We start from the raw sequence: 20090 nt of genomic DNA on the forward strand, positions 1-20090 counted from the left end.
CCCCAGGAGCCAGGCAGGCTCCCTGTGCTGCAGTCCCCAGCGCTGGCCCCTGAGGCCACAGCCTCACTGCCCTTCCCTGACCTCATGTGGTTGTGGCGGATCCTCTGTCCAGTGCGCACGTGGCACACGGGGTCTTCACCTCCCTCGACTTCGCAGCACCTTCGCCAGACCTCACACCCGCCTCTCCCCGCATGGGGCGCGAGCACCCGGGCAGTGGCCTCAGCCCTCTGCGCCCCACGGCTGAACCGTGTCTGTACAGAAATACCCGGGCAAAGAAAAGAGAAGCAGCAGTTTCCAAAATAATACCCAGCCTGCGTGTCATGCTCTCCCATCTAGTCTAGTCCGTCGAATAATGTTTAATGCTGATCAGTCCCTGCTTACATGATTTCGCGACTTACCGGGGTCCTCTGACAGATCTGAAAGCCACTGTGTTGCAGAGTGGCTGTAGCGTCACCACTTCCCTGGGCGCCGTGATCCAGGCGCCTCCTTGAGCCAAGCAGCCCCGGGAAGGGCTGGAGGGGGGAGAGAGCGACTTCCCGAGTTAGGTCCCTGTCACAGTACGCCTCCCTAGACAAGTAGTTCTTCATCTTTTGAACTTACAGACTCTTGAACACATAAAACTGCACCCGGAGGGGGACATGGGGCCAGGAGAGTCTATAGCAGGGGTCGCAGGTCTGGGTCTGGGGGTAGCTTCTGGGCACAGGCCCACCATGTCCGTGCACCTGAACGACTGTGGGGTTTTGAAAATCAACATGTAAAGGCAGCCAGGATGGCAGAGATAGTGGCTGAGGCAAGGGGGGTGGGTATAAAATTACCCCGTGTCTGAGGGAAAGATTTGCTGAACCCAGAAATAAGGGAAGAAAATGGGAGAGGAGCCGGCTACAAAAGAGGGCCCTGCGGTTGGGAGCTTTAATTTGCATGCAGACAATTGATGCTAATTGCAAATCATTCTTATCTACTCATTAAAGCTGCTTCCTGAAGTTTTCTCCTAGGCAACCAGGCTGTAGTGTGGAAGAGCATTTCCCAAAATGGGGTGCTGGAGGTGATTTGGGTGGTACAGGCGGAAAGCGTTTTATTTTAAATGGATATATGCTTGCTTTAATGAGTATTAGGAGAAGCGTTTCCAGCTCATCCCCTGATTTTACAGATACTGCCTAGAACAAGTTAAGGGAAATCCGAGTTGATTTAAAGAACCATATTCGTGGTGGATAAGAGTGTAGACTCCAGAGTCAGCCCACCTGGGTTCAAGCCCACCCTCTGCCATGTCTTGGCTGTGTGGCCCTGGGCAAGTGACTAAACCTCTCTGGGCCTCAGTTTCCTCATCTGTGACACTGGGGATAAACCACATGCCTACCTCGTAGGGACATGTGGAGGATTCAGTGAGCTCTGGCAACAGTACCTGGTAGTGGACCTCAGGCCTGCCTGTCATTGAAACCACAGGTCATGGGTGGGAGGGGTGTTATTTAAAAAAAAAAAAAACAAAAACCAGGGCATGGTGGCTCACACCTGTAGTCTTAACACTCTGGGAGGCCAAGGCAGGAAGATCACTTGAGCCCAGGAGTTTGAGGTCACAGTGAGCAGTGATGGCACCACTACACTCTAGCCAAGGTGACAGAGTGAGGCTGTCTCAAAAACATAGAAGGGAAGGATGAGTCGAGCGGGTACAACAGGAGCAGGGCAGCACGTGCAAAGGCCCTGCGGGGTGGGGGACAGCTGCCGCCACACTGAACGCGGCCCCTCAGCTCAAAGGCAGAAACTGAGGGGCAGCCGATGGAAGTCAGGGAGGGCGGCGGGGTCCGGCAGATCTGTGTTCTGAAAGGTGGGGCTGGGGCAAGACAGGAGGTGGGGGCTGGCGGAGGGAGCGAGGCCAAGATCTGAGCGGGGAGGATGTGGGCCTGGCGGGAGAACATGGCAGTAGGTGGCCTTGCCAGGATGTGAGGAGGAGGGAGACTTGGGTTGGAGGGAGACTTGGGTCTGACGGAGCCCGCGAGCCGGGTGAGTGTCCAGGCAGAGTGCCGGCGTCAGGACGCCGCTGCAGACCGAGCGCCGAGAGTCCTGTGAGGGGCAGACGCAGGGCTGGTCGGGCCACAGGACAGCGTTGCTTGTCGCACGCTGAGCGTCTCGGCGCCCGCTGCGTTGCGTGCCAGGCACGGTGCGAGACGCTGCTGTCCAGCAGGCTCCTCGTGGAGCTGCCATTCTCCCGAGACAGACAGTCAGTCAGTCGACCCACCGCGCAGTGTGACGCCCACGGTGCTGGGGAGGCAGCTGGGCAGGACACGGGGCAGGGGCACAGGTGGGGCAGAGGAGAGAGTGGCCGTATCAGATGGTGGAGCCCTGGAGGCATCCGAGCCCATAATCCAACTGACTTTCTTAAAAAGATCACCGTGGGCTACTCTGGGAGAAACTGGCTGTTCGTGGGGGTGGGGGAGGGGGGTGGAGGGCAAAATCTGAAGGCCGCCAGGGAAGGGAGGGCCCGCCATGCCCATGCGGGGAACCCCCCACCTCCTCCCCTCCCTGGGTCCCAGCCGCTGCCGCGGAAGCCGCTGCAGCCTGTAGCAGCTTGTGCCTGTCCACGGCTTCGGTGACTTCACACACACTCTCCAGACGCCGGTCATGGGAGCCCGGCTGCCAGGCGCGCTGCCAGGCGCCACTGCCTGCCGTGGGCACCGTGGTGGGCCGAGCAGTCCCAGGCGGGCAGCCACCTGGCCCCCGCCCTCTCCCGAGGCGGCGCACGCTCCAGAGCTCCCTGGGCTTCCAGAGCCATTTGTCAGAGCTGCTCGGGGCCATCAGAGGCTCCCTGCCCCACGTGGGGCTGACGAAGCCAGGCGTTCCCAGACAGGCAGGAAGCACGGGGCCTCGCCTCCCCAGGCCGAGCCAGGCGTCTCCGGGCTTGTCTTCTGGGGGCACAGCCCTAAAAGGTAATCCGGGGTCTTAGGATGCACGGCCCCTCCTGCCTGTGTGTGTTAGGAGGCTGGGGTCACGCGTGACAGAGACCTACTTGGAGAGTCACAGTCAGCTTGGGAGGAGGAACCCCGGCTGTCTCCTGGACCTCAAGGGAATGAGGGAGCGACGCAGAGACCTGTGGGGGGATCGGGCAGTGCAAAGGCCCTGGGGTGTGTTTGGGGAGCAGCTTCCGTGCGGCTGAGGCAGAGCGAGGGGTGGGAGCCAGGCGCTGCAGACAGAGGAGACCCAGCAGATGGGGTGGCGCCTGGTGGGAGGCTCAGGCTCTCACCCTAACCAGGTGGCACTACGGAGAGTGCCGAGCAGAAGAGTTCCAGTGTGACTCGTGTTCCCGGGGTCCCTCTGGCTGTGTGTCGAGGCTGGGGAGGACGCAGGAGGAGGAGGAAGCCACTGCGGCGATCCAGGCGGGTCCCCGGTGGCAAAGGCAGCGAGCAGCGTCTGGTTGGGTTAGGGTCTGTGCTGGGTCGTTACTCACATCCTGCCTGCGTCCACTCCCTGAAGACCTGTCGCTTCTGCATCTCAGGCTGCCAGGCGAATATGGCTGCCCCACGGCTCCCGCACTGGAGCGTGATGATTCTCGAGTCCACGGCGGACGTCAGGGAGGGAAAGCAAGGAGGGTCCAGCACTTGAGGCCGGGCAGCCAGGGGCCCCGCCGGGCGTGTGCGGGTGAGCAGTGCCATTTCCAGGCCCGGCCTCTGCCCGCCCCTGTCCTGACCTCGGCCCCACCGCTTACCAGCCATGTGACCCTGGCCAGACCCCTTGGCTTCCCTGAGCCTCAGTTTCCTCAGCTGTGAAATGGGGATAATGTTGAGATCTATTGTCTATTGTGAGGATGAACCAAGACCGCAAATTTAAGCAACTTAGCACAGGGCCTGAGACACAGCTGGGGCTCAGAAATGTCAGCTGCTGGTGTGTCTTCTTTCATTTATCATGCATTTATTGTCACAGTTGTCATTGAGAGCATAGGGTGGTGATTAAAAGCATCGTCTCTTGAGCCAGACTGCCTTGGTTTGCATCCGGGCTCTGTCTCCTGCCAGCTACAGCATCTGGGCAAGTTATTTAGTGTCTTTGGGCCTCAGTTTGCCCCGCCTGAAACATGGGAGCGGCGGTGGTTCCTGCCTCGGGGGGTTGCTTGGACAAATGCATGAGGTGGGATGCTCAGAGCAAGGCCTGGTGGCATCAGCCCCCTCTTACCGCCCGCACCGCCACCGCTGAAGGCAGGACCGCCACCCACCCTCTGGGACCACCCATCCGGCCCCCTCCGGAGTCCCCAGGGCTGCACAGGCAGAAGCGTTGCACACACTCGTGCAGCTGGTGTGTTTCTCTGCCTGGCCTCTGGTGTTTCAGCTTTTATGTAAGGCACAAAACCTTTTACTGCCACAGAATCTTAAACGTCCCCCTAAGATATAAAACAGATAAACGCAGCCTTTCCTGTTAAAGGTGGGCATGAGAGAGCAGGGTGCCTGCCCCCACCGCCCAGGCCCGGCACACCACCTCCTTGCAAGTGCAGCTGCAGGGCACATCTCAGGTCCCCCGCTGAGCGCTTGGCACGTATGACCTCACGAGGCAGGTGCTGTCATCACCTCATTTCTCAAAGGAGGACACTGATGGGAAGGGACTGAACCTAAGATGTCCAGTATGGCAGCTGGAGCCGGGATTCGAACCGGGGTCAGGTGAACAGCAGAGCCCACGTTCTCCTCCGCCACGGCGCTGCCCCGTTTCCCACGTGGACGCCGAGGCCTAGGGAGGTCACACGGCCACGTGGGTGCATCAGACAGGAAGTACGTTTGCTCTGTTGACTGTCAGGTGGGGTTAGAGCTCCACCCCGTGTAGCACCCCTGGACTGGTGTCACCGAGAAATGACAAAGTGTGCCTGGCTCATGGACCCTGGCGAGTGTGGGAAGGGGACCCACCCCACAGGGCTGTGTGGAGAGGCACAGCGTGTTCAGGGGAACAGTTGTCTGTCACAGCCCATCATGCTAGTAGGGACTGAAGATAGGGCCGGGCATGAGAATGTTTGGGTCACAGGTGACAAAATCCCAGTTCAATTGGAGGAAGTTTGTTTTTTTATTTGTTTATTTTTAATTGAGAGATAATTGTATATATTATATGGGGTACACTGTGATGTTTCGATCTTTGTAAACATTATAGGAAGATTCACTCAAGGTAATTAATGTACACATCGCTTCACCAACTTTGTAGTGAGAAAAATCTATTCCTTTCACATTTTGAGATATACACTATTATAACTGTGGCCCCCACGCGACACAGTAGATCACTTAAACTCGTTCCTCCAGCCTGTCTGAAACCGTGTACACTCTGATTGACACCTTCTCTTCTCCCCGCCCCCCAGAGGAAGGTTACTGTCTCACAGAACGATGTCCCCAAGTTAGGACGGGCCCCAGGATTGGATCATTTTTTGACTCCAGGACCAGAATTCTTTCCCTGTTTTTGCTCTGCTTCCATCGCCCGACAGGCGGGCTCCCCTGAAGTCTCTAAGTGGCTGTCACTCAACTGTTAGACACAGTGTCCCGTGGAAGAGGAGGTGGTATTTTCTGCAAGTGTGTGTGTTTGTTTTAACAAAGAAATCTTCCCCAGAAGTCGCCCAGGTCCCCACACACACCCCTGACGTCTCACTGACCAGAGTCGGTCACACCAAGGCTGTCCCAGACAAGTGGCATCAACCAGACAGGATTTGCCCCCGAGCTGGTGTCAAGTAGCCTTCCTCAGGCAAGGGATGAGTGACAGCCGCCCTGGTTTGCAGGGTAAAGGCGTTGTTAGGACGACACCCCCCAGTGTCCCCCCAGAGCCGAAGGGGTAGCAAGCGCATCTGGAAAGAGCAGTGGGTGGAGCCGGCTGGCAAATGCCAAGACAAAGCGCTTCCCTCTTTGCCCTTCCTTTGTTTCAAGTCATCTCTTGTTTTGTCAGCTCACTGCTGACATAGAGACATATGTATTGCAGAAAATGAAAGTTAGGGTAAAATATATCTATAGAGTGGACCCTCTGCGACCTTTGCAGAGAGGCTTGTGTGTACTGACGTGGAGAAATCTCTAGAACATACTGTTAAGTACAAGAACCAGGTGCAGGGCAGGCTTATGATATGCTGCCATTCATTTTAGAAAGAAACAGCTGGGAGGACACAGTTCCTCTCCCGCAAGCGTGCCGGTGTCTGCGTAGATGCTCTGTTGAAGAAGAAAGAGCAGGCCATGGTTGCCACTAGGAGGGAGACTGAGAGATCAGAGGGCCACTTCCTTTTAAATGGTTCAGTTTGTCTCTTCTTTGGTACGTGTTACCCGTCATTCCTACCTGCAAAGATAATCCGCTAGTGCATGCTCCTCTGGAGACTTTTGCCTAAACTTGTACCAACCCAATTCTTTCAAACATTTTGACCATTACCCAAAATAGGAAAGGCATTTTACATTGCAATCCAGTATGGACAACTGGAATTAAGTTTCACAAAACTGTTTAGCCCTTACCTTGTATGATGTATGCTGGCTTTTTTCCCCCTTTTTTCTTTCTTTCTTTTTTTTTTTTTTTTTTTTTTTTTTTTTTTTTTTTTTGAGACAAAGTCTCACTCTGTTGCCTGGGCTAGAGTGCAGTGGCGTCATCCTAACTCATGGCAACCTCAAACTCCTGGCCTCAAGCAATCCTTTTGCCTCCCAAGTAGCTGGGACTACAGGCATGCACCACCATGCCCAGCTAATTTTTTCTATATATATTTTTAATTTTCCAGCTTATTTCTTTCTATTTTTTTAGTAGAGTTAGGGTCTCGCTCTTGCTTAGGCTAGTCTCGAACTCCTGAGCTCAAGCAGTCCTCCTGCCTCAGCCTCCCAGAGTGCTAGGATTACAGGTGTGAGCCACAGCGCCCAGCCAGTCTCTGCCTTTTGATTGTAGTGTTTGCCATTCACATTAAATGTAATTATTGATAATGGTTGCGTTTACATTTGCCATTTTGCTATTTGTTTTCTATATGGTCTACTATCTTTCTTGCTCCTCTGTTTTTCCTTTACTACCTTATTCTGTGTTAAATATATGTAGTTTAATGTACCGTTTGGATTCTTCTCTTGTTTAACTATCTTTTGGGTTGTCATAACATGTATGGATCAGTGCAATTCAGGTTACTGCTAACTTCTAATAAACTATAGAAACTTTTCTCCAATATAGCCCCAATCACTTCCCCCTTCTTTATGCTGTTTTTATCATATATATTACTTCTGTATGTATTAAAACCCAATAATATCGTGTTTTAATTATTGCCTTATACAATCATATGTCTTGAAGGAAGTTGAGAGAAGAAATAAGAAAGCATAAGCCTATAGAGTCTTTTATTTTAAACCACACATTCACCATCTTGGACTATTCATTTCTCCCTACTGATCCAAGTCACCATTTGGACTCATTCCCTTCAACCTGAGGACATTTTTTTATTTCATAATAGACAAATGTGCTAGCAACAAATTCTCTAGTCTTTGTTTATCTAGGAACATTTTTATGTTGCCTTCATTTTTCAAGGATAGTTTTGCTGGATATAGAATTATTTGTTCACTTTTTTTTTTTTTGTCTTTCAGCACTTTGAAAATGACATTCTATCCCATTGTTCCAAAGGAGAAGTCAGCAGTTAATTATATTGACGCTCCTCTGTATGTGAAACATCTTCTGTCTCTTGATGCTTTCAAGATGTTTATCTTAGCATTTGATTTCAGCTCTTTTTGTAGGTGTGAATCTTTTTGTGTTTATCCTACTTGGGGTTTGTTGAGCGTCTTGGATGTGCAGATTAATGTTTTTCATCAAATTTGGGAAGTTTTCAGCTACTATTTCTTCAAATATTTCTTCTGCCCCTTTCTGTCCTCTCCTCTCCTTCTGAAACTCTTGCTGCACACAGCAGTCCCCTGGATGCTGTCCCAGAGGTTCCGCTCGGGAAGAGCTGTGTTCACCACACTGGGGGAGGTGGCGAGCCCCAGGCCAAAATGCCACAGATGCCCGCTCTTCTTACCTGAAGTTTAGCAGTTTTCCCAGCATAAATGCTTCTCAGATTGTTGTCTGCCTTTGGTCAACTTTCAAGGTGCTCAGATGGTTGTTTCTTGGTCACTTTTGTCCTCTTTGGGGAGAAGATTTGCCAGTCTTCTCATTTAGCCACAATCAAAAGTGATATTGCTAAATTACTTTCAAAATGGATTTATTAATTTATACTCCGAGTGCATTAATTTTCTCATTGAATGTTTCTTACTTGAAATGGAACTGGAATTTTATTAAAAGTTTCTGGAAGTTGATTTGCTGCAACAGGGTAAGTAGTTGGTTCCCCCAAGAGTGGGGTCTAGTTGACAGCACTGGCTTCACTACAGCATTAATTCAATAAGAATCCAGCATTTGGATTATCAAGCTGTGGTTTTTACATTCATTTAGCTGGAATGGCATCATCTGACATATAGTAGGTGCTTAAGAAGTATTTGAATAGGCTGCATAGCAAGGTACTTTATTTTCCCTCCAATGAAGATCTCAGGATACGTTTTTAAGTAAAAATAAGATCTCAAGGTACAGTACAATATATTAGCATGATCCCAGTTATGTAAAAGCGAAATCTCCCACCCAAAACAGTCCCCTTTCTCCAGTTGTATACATATATATGTTTTAATGCATAGGAGAAGGTGAAGGAGGAAATAGGGCAAAATGTAAACCATGGTGACCTCTAGACATGAGTGGGCAGGTGGGACCCCCTTTTAGCCGCACAGGTTGTACCGAGACCAGTGGTGACGTTTTCAGACTCCCACAGAGGAACCAAAGGCACTCGAAGGCCACTCCTCGGGTGGAATTGGGCGCTGTGCAGGCAACTTTCCCTTTTCTCCAGAGAGACTTCTGTGTGGCTGGAATTTTCCACAGCAGTGATGTGTTTGTGTCTCGCTTGTATAAATGAACAGTTTTGGGTTCCCAAGAGAAAATTTCAGTAGCGCCGTTTTGCCAAATGTGGGATGGATTTTTTCATCTCTTTCGTGTTTGCTTTGCAGTGACATGGGCTCGAGGGCCGGCTACCCCGCTCAGGTTTACAAAACCACCAGCGGGGACACTCCTCGGCCCTCCCAGCTGGCCCAGTCCAGCCCCTTCCAGCTCTCCGCCTCCGTCCCCAAGTCCTTCTTCTCCAAGCAGCCTGTGCGGAACAAGCACCCGACAGGGTGGAAGAGGACAGAGGAGCCCCCCCCACGGCCACTCCCCTTCACTGACCCTAAGAAGTAAGTGTCTGGGTGCGCAAGCCGTGGTGTCACTGGGGCGGAAAGAAGGTGCTCCTTGCTCTGACGTTGCAAAGGGGACTCTGTGCCAGTCTACACACTGGGGACACAGCTGCCAATGAGGTGGACAAGAGTCCCGCTCTGGGGAGCCGGCATTCCCACTGGGTGATGGGTAATAAACAGAGTGAACGAGAAAACCGCTGGCAGGGCAGTCAGGGTGGTCAGCACTGTGCGCGTGCAGGTAAAGAACATTCCAGAGGGGAAGTGGCAACTGCAGAGGGCCTGAGGCAGGACCATGATTGGCCATCTGGGAGGACAGCTGGGTGGCTAGACGAGCAGGGGGAGGCGGAGGGGACGTGAGGTCAGAGAGGTGTGATGGGGAGGGACCGTGGAGGGTCTCAGGGGCCACGTGTCCAGGCTCTGGCATCCGCTGTCAGTGAGACAGAGCCACGGGAGGGTGTGGAACCGAGGAGGAGGGCCGTGATCTAAATTGGGTGTTCACGGGGTCGCCGGGGCTGCGTGTGGGGAGCTGCCGCCCGCGAGGAGCAGGGAGGCGCTGCTGCCGTGGTCCAGGCAGAGACACGGGGGCGGGAGCAGGGCGCAGGGCGTAGAGGGTGAGAAGGGGGCGGGCTCCGAGAGACCGTCTGAAACGGGAGCAGACCGGGTTTGCTGGCAGGTTGGATGTGGCATGTGTGAGAGAGAGAAGTTGAAGATGACAGTGTCGTGAAGCCTGAAGGGTAGACTCACCATGAGCGGAGCCAGGGCCTGCCTGAGGAGCAGACCCGGGGAGAGCGCAGGGGCACGGTTCTGGGAGCTCGGCAGGTGACGTGCAGTGGGACGTCCAGGGGAGGCCGTCTCATGAGGAATTGAGTTCAGCGGGCAGGTCAGGCCGGAGAGAGAACTTTGGGTGTCGTCAGACTAAAGCTACGAGCCTCAGGAGCCCCTGAGGTTGGAGGGGGGAGAGGTTTGCGCCTGGGACCTCCCAGCTGTGAACCAAGGCGCTGCCGAGTCGAGGGGGGCTGGGAGCCCGGGGTGATGGCCGGAAGAGGTCAGACCAGATGAGCCTGAGAACAGAGCGTAGGAGTGAGCCTCCCCAACAGCTCTCGGGGGTTCAGGAGAGAAGGTTGAGGCAGCTGTGTGAGCAGCCCATTTGAGGCATTTTGCTTTAAAGAGAGAGAGGGGTGTGCAGTTAAGAAAGAGATTTTGGCCCGGGCAGTGGCTCATGTCTGTCATCCTAGCACTTTGGGAGGCCAAGGTGGGAAGATCGCTTGAGGCCAGTAGTTTGAGACCAGCCTGAGCAAGAGCAAGACCCCGTCTTTACAAAACAATAGAAAACCATTAGCCAGACACGGTGGTGCACACCTGTAGTCCCAGCTACTCGGGAGGCTGAGGCAGGAGGATCGCTTGAGCCCAGGAGTTTGAGGTTGCTGTGAGCTATGGTGACGCCTCTGCACTCTAGTCCAAGTGACAGAGCACAAGACCCTGCCCCCACAAGAGAAAAAAAAGCTTTTGTTTTTTAATTAGAGGATATGATACCTAACATTACTGAATTCTCACCGTATGCTACCTCGGTTCTAAGGCTTTTTTCTTTTCTTATTTTTTGTAGAGTTGGGGTCTCACTGTGTAGCTCAGGCTGGTCTTGAACTCTTAGCCTCAAGTGATCTCCCACCTCAACCTCTCAGAGTGCTAGGATTACAGGCGTGAGCCACTGCCCCCACCCTCTAAGTTCTTTTATGCGACTTAGTTCACTGAATCCTCACAGCAGCTCCATGAGGTGGACCTGTTCTCCCCATTTTACAGATGAGGCCACTGAGGCCCAGGGCCTCACAACTGGTGAGGGATGGAGCCTGCATCAGCGCCCAGGAAGCCTGGCCCAAGGCTCGTGTTCTCTGGGGTGAGGGGCTCTGCCCTCCTCCGTTCTGTTCTTCGTGACATCATCTTTCATGACCTGGATCGGGGCACTAAAGTTTGTGGGTGACACAGAGCTTGGAGGGAGAGAGGTGTCAGGAGACAGCAACGGTGTCCCCGGCTGCGGCAGGCGAGCGTGCTGAATGCACGCTGAGAATCCAGTTCAGGGCCCGAGAGCCAGAGGGGATTCCGAAAACTAGGTTCTCCTCGTTGGCTTCTTTGCTTAGAACCTCGAGCGTCCTCCGAGTTCCCGGGATTCGTGGCGGCGGCTCACGTTCACTGAGCACATTCTGTTCCAGGCCCCGCGTCCTTCGCCCAGACCTTGCACGAGTGATCTGCCCCTCGGCTCTCCGCCCTCACTCCCCCGCCCCAGCCCTGTCACTCCACTCCGGCCACGCCCACTTCGTGCTGCTCCTCCAGCTCACCCGCACAGGCCACCGGGGCCTCCCACTGGCCGGCCAAGGCCGGGAGTGCCCGTCCCCCAGATCTCAGCCGGCTCTGCCAGGCCCCCCCCAACGCCACCGCCTCAGACTGGCCTTCCCAGCCTCAGGTGGCCCCTGACGCCGCACTGTGTCACTGTTCCACTGCCCGTTTCCTGACCCACCTGGCACACAGTGGGTGCTCGGTCGGTGACCATGAGCCGTGGATCTCGTTTTACCGTCACAGCAACCCCATCTGGGAGGTGCCGTGGGGCTCCCACTTTGCAGTGTGTCAGAGGTCAGGCCCTGTGACGCCCATTGTCTTCTCCTACAGCCCGCAGCCCCTGTGTGCGCCACTCCCTCCGCCCGGGCCACCCCCACTGCGGGCTCACTCCTTGCCCCGTATGGATTTGCAAGGGCTGCTGTAACCAAGCAGCACGCACTAGTGGCTTCCGCCGCAGAAATGCATGGTCTCCCCGTCCGGGAGAACCTGTTCCAGGCCTCTCCCGGTGTCAGGTGCCTGCTACAGTCTTCTGTGCTCCCCGGCACGTGGATGCATCACGTGGTCTCTGCCCTCCCCTTCACGTGGTGCTCTCCTGTCCATGCGTCTGTGTCCACACACCCCCTTTTTGCAAGGACATCAGTCATATCGGATGAGGTTCTACCCTGATGGCTCCCCTGTAACTTGATTACCTCTATAAAGCAGACCCTGATTGCAAACGAGGTCACATTTGGAGATGCTGGGTTCAGGGCTTCAGCATACTCTGGGGAGGACCCAGTTCGACACTTCGCACCACCCTCTGTCTCGACTCAGATGCGCCGTCCTCAGAGAAGCCCTGTCCTTAGAGAAGCCCTCAGCCCCCGTGTGGGCTCAGCTATCCCACTGACCCCAGACTTCTTCCCTCGACAGTGACTCCCTTCCTCCCTGTCACCCCCACTGGACTGAGAGCTCTGGGAGAGCAGAGACCCCCGGGCCCCCACCCAGGCCCAGCACACACTAGGTGCTCAGAGACGTGCCTGGGTGGACGACACCCGAGATGGACCCTTTTTCCCAGTGCTAGGATCGGAAGATGGCATTTACGTGTGTGTGTGTGAACCAGATACAGAAAATCCTGGGTGCCTCAGAGCATCTGGCAGTCACGGTTCTGAGTGTCCCCAACTCGCTGTGCCTCATTTTCCCCAGCCACACGAGGGGAGGACGGGAGTGCCTGCACAGCAGAGGGGATGCCAGGGTTCGGTGAACTCACCGCAAGTGTCCTGTCACTGCTGGCTGGGCTGACGGGCCTGGCATCGAGTGGCTGACACCTGGCATTTGGGCTCCCTCCTTCCTTGGGTTTAGGGGCCTCCAGGTCCAGCTCAGTGCGTCCAAAAGAGGACTCTGGGAAGCCTGTCCTAGAATCACACTCCCCCCGTCACACAGTAGGGTGCCACCCCCCCATCCCCCCCACTGGCCTCTCCCAGGAACATCCTCCCGCCCGCCCGGGGTGCAGACCTGGCCAGTCTCCTTGCCAGCCGTGTTGGCACAGCCCCCAGCTCAGCCAGGCCGGCAGCAGTGCTAATTAGCTTAATTAACCGGGTCCCCAGGGAGCCAGCCCAGTTGGAGGCCAGAGCTCCGAGTCAGCTGGGACGGGGCCAGCCAGCTTTGACCCACTGGTCGCCTTCCACTTGTGGCCCGTCTCTCACAGGGAAAGGGAGTCGCCGCTGCCTGGGTCCTAACTGCAGAGCATTCTTTGTAATGTTTCTGTCTGTCTTTCCTTTTCTGATATGAGTAGCTTAACTCCACAGCACGGAAAATCCAGACGTAGACAGCCTGGGCAAATCAGAGATTGCGTTCAGTGCCGTCGTCAGAACCCTGAGGGCGTTTTTTTCATTTATGTTTTGAAAGGTAAAACATATACGGGGTGAAAACCAGAATCGTACAGCAGGGTTTGCAGTGGAAAATAAGTCTCTGTTTCTTCCTGGCCCACAGCCATGCTGCTCCCTCCCCAGAAGCAACTGTTGTTTCATTTCTTCTAGATTCTTCCAGAAATGTTCTGGAGATGGCTGAGCACACATGATTGTTCATGTCTCCCTCACACCCCTGTTATTTATCAACATGGTCACCTCCTGCTCACACACCTGTGCCTTTCTCATTCGTTCTTTTTCTTAAAGTCTCCAGGCAGTGGTTCTATATTTGTGCATCCGTTCTTGTTAACAGTTGTAGAGTGGCCCATTTTGTCCCCAAAGATTACTAGGTTTTTTAATTTTTGAGACAGAGTCTGACTTTGTTGCTCAGGCTAGAGTGAGTGCCGTGGCGTCAGCCTAGCTCACAGCAACCTCAAACTCCTGGGCTCAAGCGATCCTCCTGCCTCAGCCTCCCGAGTAGCTGGGACTACAGGCATGCGCCACCATGCCCGGCTAATTTTTTCTATATATATTAGTTGGCCAATTAATTCCTTTCTATTTATAGTAGAGACGGGGTCTCGCTCTTGCTCAGGCTGGTTTCGAACTCCTGACCTCGAGCAATCCGCCCGCCTCGGCCTCCCAGAGTGCTAGGGTTACAGGCGTGAGCCACCGCGCCCGGCCCAGTACTAGGCTTTGACACATATGGAAACCAGAAATCTAGAGACAGAGATATCGGAGTTGCACAAGCCTGGTTTTTTTAACCTGTAATTAATGCCATTTAAAATGATTGCATAGGATTTGCAAGTTAGAAAATACATTGGAAAAGTCTTCCAGAAGAAAGATAGTAAAAGCAAAAATGATGAGTTTGACTCTGCAAACTGAGTTTCGGCATGCTTTTCCCCTTTTGACATGTTCACGGCAGCCCACCAATAGGATCAGGCCACAGGGGCTGCGGTAGATGAGACAGGACTGGTGCAGATTTGAAGATCAAGGGAGAAGATTCTAGCATGATTTCTTCCAGTGATCCAACCTTCCGCTGTAGCTTTAGGAATGCCCCGTTAGAGTCCCGGAAGTCCTGGGAGCTGGGGAGGTGACTGTAGCAAATGGACACAAATGAAACAGAGCAGGGAGGGAATATTTGTGTTCTTTTGGCTTAATTTTTTGAAGTGTCCCTGTACTTTTTTCGGTTGTATAAAAGTCATTTAAACTTAATTGTGAAACAGAGGGAGGGAGAGAGGTTGGAAGGAAGGCTGGTTGCGTGTGATCCACACTTAACTGATTGTGAGAGCCGACAGCGGGCAGGCCTGTCCCCAGCCCTGGACATAAAGAGGAGGGAAGGAGGGACAGCAGCTACAGGAGACGATCATGACCAGATGAAGGCTGTGAAGCTGGAGCACAGGCCTGCCTGTCACAGGGCACCTGGGCTGGGAGGGCGCACAGCAGGTCAAGTGGTCAGGGGAAGCCCCGCCGAGGAGGTGACATTTGAGCCGAACCAGAATGACGAGACGCTGCAGCCACAGGAATGCTGGGGAGGACTCTAGACAGCCAGAACGGCCGGTGCAAAGGCCCCGAGGCAGGGACTTGCCTGTTGTGTTTGTGGAACGTTGGGAGGCCCGAGTGGGAGGAGACGATGACAGAGAGGGGACAGGGAAGAGCGTGTCAGGCTTCCTGGGCTGTGGTGAGCACGTATTTAGAAAGTGAAGCCCCCACGTATCCGCCCTTAGAAACAAGAATTTGGTAAACTCCAGGATACCAAGCTAAGCTGTGTGTGAGTTTTCTAGAAATGGTTTCACACCGTACGTACCACTTATTTTTTCACCTGACGTGTATGGGAGCGCCTCTGCCCATGCGCCGTGGACCAGCTCTCGACTTTGGACCGTGTTCTGGGGAGCCGAGGCCGGCCTGGCCCTTCCCCTGCTGGGGGCTCCTGCGTTTGCCCCGCAGACAGGACCCGGGAAGCAGCCTGTACACGCGGCTCACGCGGGCCTTTGTGAAGGACATGTTTGCAGAAGTAGGGCTCCTGGGGTGCACAGAGAGCACGCTTTAAAGTTTTCAGCAGGTCTTTGCACCTGCCTCTTGGGAAGATGGCCTTGTGGACGGCGCCTCCTCTACCTGACCACACAGCCAGGCCTGCGTCCTCCCCGCGGGACAGGGCACGACGGGCCCCTCAGGATGCACGGTGGGCCCTGCCCCGAGTTGCCACGCCCCTGCAAAGGGGATTCTGGGAAATGCCACAATCAGAGGCCAGAGCCAGGGCCAGTCCCTTCAGGCTTCCACGGGTGGGCACGTTTAGCCTTCGGTGTGTGTGCCTCTGTCTCTCTCTCCGTCTCTCTTTCTCTTTCTCTCTTTTGGATCTAAAGCGTTTAATTTGCCCAGAGAATATGTTTCCCTGATACTGACGGAGCCAACATTCCCCTAGACCTGGAATTCTAATTTGGGGACGAGGATGACCTAACAAGAAAAAATCTCACCACCCTCCCGTCCGTCCTTTGTTAGAATCCTAAGGCGGCAGCTGAGAGAGACAGAGAAAGCGCAGACTTTAAACCCTCGGGAGCCCAAGACATCTTAGTAGTTCTCTGGGTTCAAAGACTCTTTTTTCTTTCTTGAGTTACAAAATGATCAAGTCCAGGTGTCAGCCTTTTTTAAGCTGCTTTTTGTTATTATTGTTCAACACATGATTATGGTAAAATAAATTCAGACAGTTCAGAAGGGCATCGGATGACACGTGAAAGTCCCATTTTTCCACCTCCTATTAAGATTCCGGTTTCCCAGAGGTAATCATTGTTCCTAATTTCTCCCAGGACTTCCTTCCGCATACAGAAGTGTATTTTTTAATCAAATGTGATCGTGCTCCACACGCTGTACATCTTTTTTCATGCCAGCTCTGTGATGTAAACGTGGCATTCAGGCTCGGCGTTGGCACCTGTGGGCTCTGTGGCTCGGTGGCCTTCGTTTGAATCCTGACTCCTCCACTCCCGGGCTGTGTGACTCTGGACAAGTGGCTTAACGCCTCTGTGCCTCAGTCGCCTCACCCATGAGATCGGATCCCAGTAGTGCCACCACAGCCATGGTGACGACCGAGTGGCTCACACGTGTCCCGAGGGAGACGCAGACTGCCTCTGTCGTGGTTTACGTCCTGCTGGACAGACGGACGATAGGCAGGTACACAGACAGTCGTGGGTTTCGGTGGCTGCTACGAGGAAAGGCGAAGAGGGTGACGTAATGAGAGAGTGACCAGCGTCAAGGCAGTCCCGGTGCTGTGTAGTTACTTCATCCTCTGTGTACCTCAGTTTCCCATCTGTAAAATGGGGTTAACGGTAGCAGCGGCTCCAACACATTAGGGTCCAGGGGGCACGGTGAGCGTGAGCTCCTGTGAGCTGCTGTCACCTCCTGCCTGGGGGGTAGCAAACCTCAGGGCAGTGCTCTGGTTTTCACCAGAGAAGACAGAGCAAGCCCAGACTGGGCCGGAATCGGAAGGCGAGAGGCGTCAGGGAAGCCAGCCTGGCCCTGGGGCCCCTGAGTGGAGGGCACGGACCCCTGGGGGACCAGCCTGGGCCAGGACAGAGCCCCGGAGCCACAGGTGATGGCGTGTGAAGCCCAGCCGAGGCGCGAAGGGGCTGAGCAGCCAGAGGGGCGTGTGCAGTTGGGAGTTACCTGCTGCAGAGCAGCCCCCGTCTCCCCAGAACCGGCACGGCCAGCGCTTGGCGGCAAACCCCGCAGTAGCGCTGGGAGGTGGGCTTGTGCTCCAGATGCATGACTGAGGGTCAGACAGGCGGCGGGACTTGCCCAGCCTCCCAAGCAGGACGAGCAGAGGCGGGACCCAGACCCAGGCCCATCTACCTCCAGGGACCCCTTTGCACCCCAGGCTGTGCCTCGATGGCCGTTAGACCACTGAGTGTTCTGGAAGGCACGGCAGGATCAGCTTTGGGAATACCAAAGAAGGGGAGGAGATCGGTGTGACCCGGCTCACACCACCCTCTGGAACAGGAAGCCCAGCAGAAAAGTGGGGATGGTGACAGTCAGAGGGCAGCCGGCCCCACTCAGGTTCACAGGCCACCTGTGATGGGTGAGCTCTGTGTCCCATGTGAGGCTCGGGAGACCCCACGACTGACCCTGGAGCACCCAGGCCAGGGGTCTGCTGCCTGCCGCCCAGGGCTTGCCCATAGGAGCCAGTTCTCAGCAGGGGGTTCTCTCGCTGTGACACCCCATCCTTTTCCCATGGCTGCAGGCCCCTGCTCAGGGCCGCTCTCACCTCGCCTAGACAGCTGCAGGTGCTTCCCGTCACCCCTACGCTGTCCCCCACCCCCACACAGGCCAGTTCCAGCCCAGCACCCTGAGGAACCCCATCCCCCTCGATCCCATCCCTGGACCCAGCTTCATTTTTCTTCACCCCACTTCTCTGTCCCTCACACGTGCGTCTCTGTGCCTGTTCAGCGTCGGTCTCCCCTCCCAGCTGCGTGCTCGGAGTTCACCGCTGTGTCCCCACACCTGGACTGGGCGTGGCACAGAGCGGGTTCCGAGCAGGCTCAGGGGCGTTTGGGGAACGAGTGAGTAGACAAAAGAAACAAAGGCCCTCTTCTGTCACACTTTCGCCAGGCGAAGTGGCAGGGCCGCGGGCAGCTGGCCCCGGGGAGTCTGAACAGCTGGGAGCAGAGGCGCGAGCCTCCCCGCCACTCGGGGCGCTCCGACCCTACCGCTCTCGTTCCAGGCAGGTGGACACCAACACGAAGAACGTCTTCGGGCAGCCGCGGTTGAGGGCATCCCTCCGAGACCTGCGGTCGCCACGGAAGAACTACAAGTCCACCATCGAGGACGACCTGAAGAAGCTGATCATCATGGACAACCTGGGCCCAGAGCAGGAGAGAGACGCGGGGGTACGCGGGGCACCTGGACCAGCTCCTGCAGGATCTTGGAGCCGGGCGGGGCGTGGGGTGGGGTCTGGTGGCACTTCCTGCAGTCACCCCAGCCTCTGCCCGTGTCCTCTCCCCTTGGCATGTGCCAGCCCCGTCTCAGTGTGTGTGGATTCAAGGCTGGGAGTGAGGGCGTCGTATTGGGCAGGGATAAAATCACAACTTAACCAGCCTAGGTGGGCACAGTGGCGCACACCTGTGGTCCCAGCTACCTGGGGGCCGAGGCAGGAAGATCGCGTGAGCCCAGGAGATCAGAGGCTGCAGTGAGCTATGGCGGCACCACTGCACTCCAGCCTGGGCGGCGGAGTGGGCCCCTGTCTCTGAGTGAATGAACAGACCGGCCCAGGCAGGCACAGGGGGGTTTGTCCAGTGCCAGGCACCTCACGTGACCAGAAGGACCTGGATCTCGAGTCCTTCTGCTCCAGCCCGGGACAGAAACAGCCCCACCCACCAAACCACGTGGGGCAAGGGTGGAACAGGGCTCCCTCGGGGGAGTTCAGGCTCCTGTTACCCACGGATGGAGGAGACAGGAACAGTGGACCCTCCCCTGTGTCTGCGCTCCGGCCCCACCTCCCCGCTGGCCTCGCCGGCAAGCCGGTGCTCTCTTGTGGGGACCAAGGTGGACCCCAGTGTCCCCGGCCTGTAGCCCCAGGGGAAGAGAGCCCTTCAGCCCCAGCAGGCCCCAGCTTAGCGCACACGGCCTTCCCCAATCAGCCACCCCTGGGCGGGGACCCTTCCTGGAGCCGGAGGGTGGGTCGGCCACGCTGGGGGACGGGGAGTCCCCGGGGGGAAATCAGGTGCTCTGATCAGAAAGGGGGTGGACTTGGATGCCGGGTGGGTAAGAACTTAACAGGATGTCTGGGGATGCCTCTGAGGACGGTGACCACGGGCCAGGCTGTGACGTGCTCCCCTGTCCTCGGCAGTCGCCGCAGAAGAGCCTGCAGCGGACGCTGTCGGACGAGAGCCTGTGCAGCGGGCGGCGGGAGCCCAGCTTCGCCAGCGCCGCCGGCCCCGAGCCCGGGCTGCCCAGCGACGTGCTCTTCTCCAGCACGTGCGCCTTCCCCTCCAGCACGCTGCCCGCCCGCCGCCAGCACCCGCACCCGCCCGCAGGCCCCGGCGCCGCCCCCGCCACCGGCAACGGCTTCCCGGAGAAGAAATGTGAGCCTGGGCGCCCTGGGACTGGCGTGGGAGCTGGGAAGTGGGGGACACCCGAGCCTGGGGCTCCCTGCGGGTCAGAGGCTAGAGGTCATCTGTCTGTCCACGTGGCCACGCTCATCCGTTCGTCTCCACTCTCCAGCCGCCATCTCGGCCTCTGAGCTCTCCCTGGCGGACGGGCGGGACCGGCCCCTGCGGCGCCTCGACCCTGGGATGATGCCACTGCCCGACACGGCCGCCGGCCTCGAGTGGTCCAGCCTGGTCAACGCAGCCAAGGCCTACGAAGGTGGGTGCCCGCTGCCCACCCCGCTGGCTCCCCACCCCTCCCCTGTTCTCGAAGGATCAGCGGAGGGTCTTGGGGCTTTGCAGGGGGATCCACTCAGGTTCTAGAATCAGGAAGTGGGGCTCAAGTCCTGCCCTGGCGCTTGCTCACTCTGCAGCTCTGGGATCATCTCTCTGAGCCCCAGTTCCCTTGTCTACCGAACAGGGACAGCGGCTGTGCCAGGCGCCCGCGCCTGCCGTGAGGATTGTGTGAACTGCTGTGTGCAGGGCACGGCAGGCACAGAGCGGGCCCCACACAGTCCCCAGCGTCGTCACCACCGTGCAAACCTGCAGGGGTCCAAATTGGATTT

The 20090-nt window shown here is 56.1% G+C and overlaps 1 protein-coding gene across 2 annotated transcripts in view; it reads left to right on the forward strand.

The window, feature by feature from the left end:
* Positions 1-20090, forward strand: part of SIPA1L3 (signal induced proliferation associated 1 like 3) — a 204017-nt gene that overhangs the window by 173346 nt on the left and 10581 nt on the right. For both annotated transcript variants that reach the window (XM_075993054.1, XM_075993055.1), the window contains exons 16-19: positions 8964-9185; positions 18102-18267; positions 19227-19461; positions 19601-19744. In XM_075993054.1, coding sequence (XP_075849169.1) covers positions 8964-9185; positions 18102-18267; positions 19227-19461; positions 19601-19744 — 767 coding nt within the window. The remainder of the gene's footprint in view (positions 1-8963; positions 9186-18101; positions 18268-19226; positions 19462-19600; positions 19745-20090) is intronic.

This window comes from Microcebus murinus, chromosome 16 (genome assembly GCF_040939455.1).
Source record: "Microcebus murinus isolate Inina chromosome 16, M.murinus_Inina_mat1.0, whole genome shotgun sequence".
Classification (NCBI taxonomy): Eukaryota; Metazoa; Chordata; class Mammalia; order Primates; family Cheirogaleidae; genus Microcebus; species Microcebus murinus.